This window comes from Nicotiana tomentosiformis, chromosome 7, assembly GCF_000390325.3.
Source record: "Nicotiana tomentosiformis chromosome 7, ASM39032v3, whole genome shotgun sequence".
Lineage (NCBI taxonomy): Eukaryota > Viridiplantae > Streptophyta > Magnoliopsida > Solanales > Solanaceae > Nicotiana > Nicotiana tomentosiformis.
The window spans coordinates 40,173,647-40,184,122 of NC_090818.1; the positions used below are offsets into that span (position 1 = coordinate 40,173,647).

The 10,476-nt window shown below is 35.9% G+C and overlaps 1 protein-coding gene across 1 annotated transcript; it reads left to right on the plus strand.

The window, feature by feature from the left end:
• The first annotated feature begins 242 nt into the window (after positions 1-242).
• On the plus strand, positions 243-1,247 carry LOC104112541 (uncharacterized). Its single transcript, XM_009622491.1, has 2 exons — positions 243-534; positions 646-1,247. The coding sequence occupies exons 1-2, from the start codon at positions 243-245 to the stop codon at positions 1,245-1,247; spliced, it is 894 nt and encodes a 297-aa protein (XP_009620786.1).
• The last annotated feature ends 9,229 nt before the right edge of the window (positions 1,248-10,476 follow it).

A 10,476-nucleotide genomic window follows, 5' to 3' on the forward strand; every position in this document is an offset into this window, starting at 1 on the left:
GATACAAAGGCTACCAATATGGTAATTCTCTGGCCCAAAAGCACCCTGGTTTCCAATAGAGTAATCCCAATGGAGCAGAAAATGCTCAGCATTTTCAAAAACTACCAACACAAGCACTACCTGGATTTCAAGGATAAAACAGGATGCAACAAAATTTTAGGCCATATCAACCTAGACCATAACAACATGCACCAACCTTGGAAGACTTGATGTACAAGTACATCAAAACAACTCATGAGAAGATGGGAAGTCAACATGCTTCTTTCAAAAACTTGGAAATTCAAGTAAGTCAATTGGCCACTATAATTTTTGAAAAGATCCATGGACCATTGCCCAGCAATACAGAGAAAAATTCAAAAGAACATGTCAAAATAATTGCCTTGCGATCAGGTAAAAATCTTGATGATCCATACCCCGACAAAGAAGGTAAGTTAAAGGAAGATCAAGCTCAGAATCAAACTGTTGATAATAGCAAGAAAAGAGCTGAATTTGAGACAAAGAAAATGAGTGCTCAAGAAAGTAACGAAAATACCAGTGATGAGCCAATTCCTTTTCCATAGAAAATTAGAAGGGAAAAACTTGATCAACAATTTTCTAAATTTTTGGAAATTTTGAAACAATTGTATATCAATATTCCTTTCACAGATGCTCTGACCCAAATGCCATCATATGCTAAGTTTTTAAAAGAAATTCTTTCCAGCAAAAGAATTAAGAGAACTTCTGTGGTTAAGCTAACAGAAAAATACAGTGCGATTTTGCAAAATAAGTTTCCACAAAAATTTGGAGATCCATGTAGTTTTACTATTCCTTGTACTGTAGGAGGAACTCATTTTGAAAAGGCTTTATGTGATTTTGGGGCGTCAATCAATTTGATGCCTTTTTCAATTTTTCAAAAGTTGAAACTTGGGGATATAAAAAATACAGTTGTTTTTTTACAGTTAGCTAATCAAAGTACAAAAAAGGCAAAAGGAATCATTGAAAATGTTCTTGTTAGAGTTGATAAGTTTGTATTCCCAGTAGACTTTATAGTCATGAAAATAGAAGAAAATACTGATATACCTCTTATTTTGGGTAAACCTTTTCTAGCTACAGGAAGAGCCATAATAGATGTACATCAAGGACAATTGATCTTGAGAGTGGATGAGGAGAAAGTAATTTTTGATATGCAAAAGATGATGAGATATCCTGATGATGACTCATCATCTTCTTATTTTATCATTGACCTGCTTAATGATCTTGCAGATTAATACAAAGATGATCAGTTATTTTCAGATTCATTGAAAAAATATTTAGCAAAATCTGGCACGACTAATGATGAGGATGCCACAATTAGAAAAGAAGCTAAAACCTTAGAAAAAGAAGAATAGGGAGAAGATACACTATCAGAAACAGTTCAATCAAAAACTGAACTTAAAGCACTACCCTCTAATTTGAAATATGTTTATCTTGAGAATGAATCTTTTCCAGTAATTATTTCATCTTTGTTGACTAATGAACAAGAATTGCAGTTGATCAAGGTACTGAAGGAACTTAAAAAAGCTTTGGGTTGGACAATTTCAGATATCAAAGGAATCAACCCAGCCATATGCACACATAGGATACTGATGAAAGAAAGCTACAAGCCGATTGTTCAACCACAAAGAAGGCTAAATCCAGCAATGCAAGAAGTTGTGAAAAGAGAAGTGGTAAAACTCTTGGCAGCTAAAATCATTTACCTAATCTCAGACAGTCCATGGATGAGTCCAGTACAGGTAGTACTAAAAAAGGGAAGTATGACTGTTGTAAAAAATAAAAATAATGAGCTCATATGTAAGGCCCCGTAAAATTTTTCCTAAAAATACGGATTCCGTGATGCCAAAGTAGGCGTAAAGGTTAATAATAGTAAAAATTCTTCGAGGCGAGCTTGCGAGCTGCGGTTCAAACTTTTTGGATTGAAAAGTACACTGGGAGTTAAAGGAAAATGTTGGGCTGAAGTACGCATTTCTGCGGCCCATTCTGCGGCCACAGAACCACTTTGAGGACCGCAGACTGGTCGCAGAGTGGGGCAGATTTATGGGCATTTTTTATGTCCAATTTCGCGGCCATTATGTGACCGCATAAACATTTTGCGGGCCGCATTCTTGTCATATATCCCACCTTGAGATTTTTCGGAGGGAGGTTCTGAGGTGCACTATGCGACCGCAGAACAGGTCTGTGGGCCGCTTAGTAACCGCAGACCAGGTCAGTTTCTTTCCAGCTCTGGCACCCATTTTCGCGGTCATTTCGTGGACCGCATAACCATTATGTGGTCGCATATGCGACCGCAAAACCCGTTCCGGAGCTTCAATTTTGGGGTTTTAAAACTCGACCCTATTTCATTAAAACACATCCCATGGACCATTTTGATCATATTTTCTGATATCTTTAGAGTGAGCTAGAGGGTCCTAGTGGGAGAAGTGATCTTCATCACATTGCTCTTCAATTCTCACTTAAAATCTTGAAGATTATCAAGAGAGGCACCTAGGTCTTCTTTCTAAGATGTAAGATTCTATCACCCAAACTCTTAATTTCAAAATGTAACTAGAATGGGCCATTAGTAAGGTAATTCATGGGAATGGGAGTGCTTACCTTGCATGCATGTATCCTTGAAGTATGTGGGAAGATTGTGAGCTAAAAATAGTAGAGAGTGGGTTGAGAAATGATGGAATCTTCCACAAAAGAGCCTTAGGACCTTAATGCGCACCAAGTGTTTGATAAAATGCTCAAATGAGCTAAAACCATGATCATCTTCCTAATTTTTGGTTCAACTTTTTATATTTCTAAAATAGATTGAAGTTGCTAAGAATTCCGGATCATTTTAGAGTTGAGAAGTTCAATTGAGGTATTTTGGCTAAACCCTCTTCTTCTTAGAATCGAACCCCACAGTGTTTATGTAATTGGAGTAAGCCCTTGATCATTATAGAATTGGCGATTTCTAATGTGTTTGTGTTGGAAAATTTAAGTTCAATCCTTATTCTAAATGCTTCATCATGATATCTTGTTATTTGAGGATGCGTTCAAAATGTGGAATATGTGCTAGCAATGTTAAGACTTCATGTCAAGTTCAAAATAATGGTTGTTATGCCAAGTTGTATGAAAAGCTTCTATGTGTCTAAGATTTCCTAAATTGCTCATATGTGAATTTAACGTCTTGAATGGGAAGCCTTATTGTTGTTGATAATAATAATGTTGGGATGTGGAAAAGAACTTGAATTATGGAATACGGTCTAGCGCCAAGAATAACTTTATAATTGGGGCCACTCGTGCCATTATATTGAAAGTATGGGAAAGAAATATGAATTGAGATGACTGATTGAATATGGGTGATGTCTCAAATGAGATGGCCTAGCTAATCGAGCCGAGATCGGACTCCGTGTAAGAACACAGTGGTATTGTGAATGAAATTATAAAAATGGTTGATGTCTCAAATGAGATGGCCTAGCCGATCGGGCCATGATCGGACGCTATGCCGCACACATGGTGGCATTGTGCTAGAAGTTATAATAAAATTGTGGTAATGTCTCAAATGAGATGGCCTAGCCAATCGGGCCGAGATCGGACTCCGTGTAAGAATACAGAGGTATTGTGAATTATGAAATATCGGTACTAAAGACCACCCAACCTAATAATATGGAAATTGACTCGAAAACGTATATGATCCTTAACTTGTTGTTTTAATATTATTTGAAGCCCTTATTGAATTCTTGATTGTTCCTCTTGTATTATTATTCATTCTATTGAGTTGGTGTTTAGTTTTACAAACTAGTGCTATTCGACGGTACTAACGTCCCTTTTGCCGGGAGCGCTGCATCTTTAAATAGATGCAGGTGGTTACATAACAGACAGTGTTGATCACAGATAGTGATGCATCCTCTTCTCAGCGGACTCGGTTAGCCCCATTTCTTTCTGGGGTCTTGTATTGTACCTTTTGTTCATATTGATCACTTTTGAGGTATAGCCGGGGCCTTGTTGCCGGCATTATCTTTACTCTCTTTTGTATCTTTAGAGGCTCCGTAGACACTATGTGGGCTGTATATGGGCGTTGGGAATGTTAAACAAGTATATGTTGTGTTTGATCACTTGTTCCTCTCAGACTATAAGAATCGGTGTATTTTGAGACTTAAAGGCGAAATAACTAATGAAACGGATTAATATTGTATGCATGAACTTCCTTCTGTCTAATTAATGAAATTACGTCCTTTCTTGATCATGGGTTAATTGGGTAGATAGTATCTAACAGGCTTGGTCGGCCGCGTTCACTCGGTTGAGCGCCGGTCACGCTTCCCGAGGTTGGGGCATGACATCATACCTACCCGGACAGTCCCATGATGGAGAGTCTGTATTGATTACAGACGGTTAAATGATGCTACCATAAAAGATCACTTTCCTTTACCCTTCGTTGATCAAATGTTGAAAAAGGTAGCGGGTCATGGTTTTTACTATTTTCTTGATAGTTACTCTAGCTATAATCAAATTCCAATAGCCCCTGAAGATCAAGATAAAACAACATTCACTTGTCCTCATGGTACATATTCTTATAGAAGAATTCCTTTTGGGCTATACAACGCACCGGCCACTTTTCAACGTTGCATGTCCGCCATCTTTTCAGATATGACAGAAAAACTTTTAGAAATTTTTATGGATGATTTTACTCTGTGGAAAAACTTTTGAAAATTATTTGCATAATTTGACTCTTGTACTTGAAAGATGTGAAGAGGCAAATTTGATTTTGAATTGGAAAAAATATCATTTTATGATTAAAGAAAAAATTATTTTAGGGCACAAAATCACTTATGAAGGAATAGAAGTAGATAGAGCAAAAATTGATTTAATTGCAGGATCCCTCCCAGAACTGTGAAAGGCATCAGAAGTTTTTTGGGACATGCTAGTTTTTACAGGAGATTCATAAACAAATTCTCAAAAATTTCAAAAGCTCTCACAAATCTTTTGATGAAAGATGTGCAGTTTGAATTTTCTGAAAATTGCAAGAAAGCTTTTGAATCGTTTAAGGAAAAATTGACCAAAGCACCAGTTATTGTTTCTCCAGATTGAAATTCACCATTTGAAGTTATGTGTGATGCAAGTGATACTGCTGTTGGAGCCTGTTTTTGGATAGCAAAAGGACAAGATCTTTCATCCAATTTACTATGCCAGAAGAAATTTGAATGAAGCTCAATTAAACTATGCTACAACAGAAAAAGAACCACTGGCGGTAGTAATAAATTTCGTTCTTATTTAATTAGAACAAAGGTCATTATTTTTACTGATCATGCAGCATTAAAATATCTTTTGGCAAAAAAGGAGGCAAGGGCTAGACTGCTAAGATGGATACTTTTGTTGCAAGAATTTTATCTTGAAATAAAAGATAAGAAAGGAACAGAAAATCAAGTGGCAGACCATTTATCTAGATTGGAATTACCACCCGTTGAGACAATCGAAATCAGAGAAGAATTTCCAAATTAACATATTTTTCTATGCAAAACAGGCACCTTGGTTTGCTGACATTGCAAACTACCTAGTAGGACATTGGATACCAAAGGAGTTTTCTCCGCAACAAAAAAGGAAACTAAGGACCGATGCTAGACATTACTTCTAGGACAATCTTTATTTGTTTAAATTTTGTTCAGATAATATTGTGAGAAGATGTGTTCGAGAAGCAGAGATGAAAGATATTTTGAGTCATTGCCATGACAGAGCAGTTGGTGGACACCACAGTTCCACCAGAACATCTTCCAAGATTTTAAAAGTATGATTCTATTGGCCTACTTTATTCAGAGATGCAAGATCATATGTGTTGACATCTGACAAATGCCAAAGGGCAGGTAATATTTCAAAAAGAGATGAAATACCTTTAAATTCCATACTCATATATGAAATATTTGATGTTTGGGGTATAGATTTTATGGATCCATTTCCTTCCTCACAATCATGTCGATACATTTTGATAGCTGTAGATTATGTCTCAAAATGGGTAGAGGCAATTTCAACAACAACGAATGATTCTAAGGTTGTGTGCAAATTCCTTAAGAGAAATATCATCACTAGATTTGGGACTCCTAGAGTAATAATCAGTGACCAAGACACACACTTTATGAATAAATAATTTTCAACGTTGTTATCTCGATATGGGGTCACATACAAAACAGGCACACCCTACCATGCGCAGACCAGTTGTAACGACCCGACTTGTCGTTTTAAGAATTTAAGCCTCGTCTCACGGCATAAGGCCCTGAGCAGCTTCTTATTATGTGTATTGACTTACGTGCGCGGTTGAATTTAGTTACCGGATAATTTGGAGTAATTTGGGATACTTGATCCCCAAAATAGAAGCTTAAGTCTTAGGATTTTTATCGTAGTCGGAACTATGTGAAGACGACTCCGGAATGGAATTTTGATGATGTCAATAGCTCTGTATGGTGATTATGGACTTAGGAGCGTGTTCAAAAATTATTTGGAGGTCTGTAGAGGAATTTGGCTTGAAATGGCGAAAGATGAATTTTTGGGAAGTTTGACCGGGGGTTGACTTTTTGATATCGGGGCCGGAATCTGATTCTGAAAATTGGGCCGGAATCTGATTCTGAAAATTGGAATAGCTTCGTTATGTCAATTATGATTTGTGTGCAAAATTTGAAGTCATTCCAGATTGATTTGATGTGTTTCGTCACAAGATATAGAATTTAAAATTTCAAAGTTCATTAGGCTTGAATTGGGGTATGATTGGGACTCGAGCAGGTTCGTGTTATGTATTGGGACTGGTTGGTACAATTGGACGGGATCCCGGGGGCCTCGGGTTTGATTCGGGGTGGTTTCGGACCAAGTTTGGGTGTTTTGATGCTGCTGGTTCTGGTGTTGTTCTTCGCGTTCGCGAGGAGCCTCTCACGTCCGCGAAGAGGGATTTTGCTGTTGGGACTTTGTTCTTCGCGTTCGCGAATAAGGAAATCTCTATTGCAATAGTCTGATTTTGGAGGCTCATATCTCGCAATCTATAAGGAATTTGGAGATGATCTAAAAATAAAAATTGTAGCCCTTTGTGTCTAGTTTTCAGAAAGATAAACCATTTATCATTTGGAGTTGTGTACCAAACGTTATGGTAGATAAACTATAGGATGTCTGGGAAGAGTTTGGAAATCTCTGTTGCACAGGGCTGATTTTGAAAGATTATATCTCGCAATCTATAAGGAATGAGGAAATGAGCAACAAATAAAAGTTATAGTCCATTGAGTCTAGTTCCCAGAAAGTTAAACCATTTGTCATTTGGAGTTTTGTGTAAACAGTTATGACCATTATACTAGAGGCTGTTTGAGAAGAGTTTAAAAATGGTTGTTGGAGAATTTGTTCATCGCGAACGCGAGGAAAGGGTTGCGAATGCAAAGAACAAATCCCTGGGCAGCAGAATAAAGTGCAGATTCGTCTCATTCTTCCATTTTTGGAACAAGGAAGCTCGGGTGAGGCGATTTTTCGAGAGTTTTTCAAGGAAAACATTGGGGGTAAGAATTCCTAACTTTATTTTGGTTAAATTACATGAATCTAGTATTGTTTTTATCACTAAATTAGTGAATTGGGTTGAAAATGGTAGAAATCCTCTAGACTTTAATTTAAGACTTGAAGGGCGATCCGTCATCGGAATTTGATAATTTTGGTTTGGTTGAACTCGTATCGGAATAGGTGTTCGGATTTCGTAAAAATTTTGTCGGGTTCCGAGGGGCGGGCCCCGCGCTGATTTTTTAGAATAAAATTTTAAGTTGGTATTTTATTATTCGAAATTATTTTTCGATGAATTTTAATGAAGTTGTACAATTAATTTGGATAGATTTGAGATGTCCGGAGGTCAATTCAAGCAAGAAGGCGATTTTGAAATATCGGCATAACTTCAATAAGGTAAGTATCTTGCCTAACCTCGAGTGGGGGAATTACCCCTTAGGCATTGAGTCTTATGTGGAAATTGTGTGATTTGAAATCCGTGTACGCGAGGTGACGAGTACGTACTAAGGCTTATATGTGCAAATTTTATTAGTTTAAAGTTTTAGGCATTCTTATGTATTAAATTAGATAATTGTTGGCATTAGTAAATTCTTGAATTATCACGCCTCATTCCTTATTTGTCAAGTTTGTATTTTATATAATAACTTGGTGTAATTGTCATTTGGATTTTATGTGAATTACGTGTGTTTGTTGATTTGATAATTTTCTTGGAATTAAATTCATGATGGAATCCTTATCTGCAAATATTTATTAAATAAGTTTAAATTGAGGAGTAAATATAATTATCAAGAATTTGGATTGATAAAGGTGTTGCCCTATACTGAGTATTTTTTACCTCTGTTGATTGTTTTGAGGTTTTATATACGTTGTGTGGAGCCTTGGGCTATTTGTTGAAGAATTTATTGATTCTGCTACATATTTGGAATTTGGTTTTGGTCAATGGCAAATTGTGATATGAATTGCTATATTGTGTTGTAGTTTAAACATTCTCCTTGATGTTATTTATGCTTCCTACCTTGCTTGTTAATGATATACATGTGCTTGGTAAGGAAAAGTGTAAAGCACGAAGGGTGATGCCGTGCCATTTGAGAGTGTAAAACACGAAGGGTGATGCCGTGCCATTTAAGAGTGTAAAGCATGAAGGGTGATGCCGTGCCATTGAGAGCGTAAAGCATGAAGGGTGATGCCGTGTTATTTCATTTATATTATCAGGTGAGGACGAGAGTAAAAGTACGAAGGGTGATGCCGTGCAATTATTTTTATATTATAATATATTTATGGCACGAAGGGTATTTCCGTGCAAGCGAGGACGAGAGACATACATTATAATATGATATCGTTTTGTTGTGTATACATTCATACCTTTATCTGGAGATGTTATTGTGCACCTATGTTTTCTATGTGACTTGTAGTCGTTGTTGCTTCCTGTGTGCCTCCGTGTTATTTCTTTTATTGTTTTAGGCATTTCTCCCACCTAGTTGGTACTGTTATATGTATGCACGGTAAAAAAGATATAAATGCACGAAAGGTGTTACCGTGCTAATTGATTTGATCTACATATATGTATTGGGTGAGAATGAGATAAGTGCACGGAGGTATTGCCGTGCCATTTGATGTGATATGTTGAATATATTTCTCACGTTAGGAAAGTTAAATGAGGTGTCACAAGGTGACTTTTATTTGAAAGAATTATATTGGAAAGATATTTACTTGAAAGAAGTATATTTAAAAGATATTTACTTAAAGAATTATATTGGAAGGATATTTACTTGAAAGAATTATATTTGAAAGATATTTTCTTGACAGAAGTATATTTGAAAGATAGTTACTTAAAGAATTATATTGGAAGGATATTTACTTGAAAGAATTATATTGGAAAAATATTTACTTGAAAGAAGTATATTTGAAAGATATTTACTTAAAGAATTATATTGGAAGGATATTTACTTGAAAGAATTATATTATAAAGATATTTATTTGAAAGAATTATATTAAAAAGATATTTATTTGAAAGAATTATATTTGAAAGATATTTACTTGAAAGAATTATATTCGAAAGATATTTATTTGAAAGAATTATAATGGAAGGATATTTATTTGAAGGAAGTATATTCGAAATATATTTATTGAAAAGGATTATATTCTAGAGAATTTTATTGAAAAAAAAACTTATAGATAAAGATGTATATTGAAAGGATTTGATTAATTGGTTGTATCTGTGTTTATTATTCGTTTGAGTAATATTTACGGTATTCCTGTTGCCTTGCTGTTTAAATCATTAGTTGATAATTTATTTCTATTATTTTGTATATCATATTGCACAAGTTATTAGATTAGTGAGTGTCTTCATTGTACCTCGTCTCTACTCCACTGAGGTTAGTCTTGATACTTACTGGGTACCGACCGTGGTGTACTCATACTATATTTTTGCACATTTTTGTGAAGAGCCAGGTATTGGAGATATCGGACTCGGACAGAGTTAGAGTGGGGTCGCAAGAATTTAAGGTAGAGCTTCTTGGTCGTCGCAGTTCCTTGGAGTCTTTCCATTTTATTGTACTGTTATTTATTATTCAAACAGTATTGAGTATTCGATCCTTGAGATTATTTTATGTATTCAGTTAGAGTTCGTGACTCAGTACTACCGGTCTTGGGAGGTTGTATGTTCTTATTCGTTCCCCTGTTAGTTTTGGTTGCTTATTATAAAGTTTCAAAAAAAAGGGGGCTTCGAAATATAATAAAAATCGGCTTACCTAGTCTTAGAAACTAGGTGCCATCTTGACGCCTGTGGTGGAATTTTGGGTTGTGACACCAGTGGTCAAGTTGAGGTTTCTAATAGAGAATTAAAAAGAATCTTAGAAAAGCCTGTTGGCACATCACGTAAGGATTGGGTTTTAAAGTTAGATGATGCATTGTGGGCCTATCGAACTGCATTTAAAATACCTATTGGGACTTCACCATATAGACTGGTTTTTGGAA

Bases quoted from the DNA above. Each gene is read 5' to 3' on its own strand.
- LOC104112541 (XM_009622491.1), top strand. From the start codon at position 243: ATGGGAAGTCAACATGCTTCTTTCAAAAACTTGGAAATTCAAGTAAGT. The intron at 535-645 runs GTGATGAGCCAA...TTCCTTTCACAG, and splicing joins AGAAAGTAACGAAAATACCA to ATGCTCTGACCCAAATGCCA.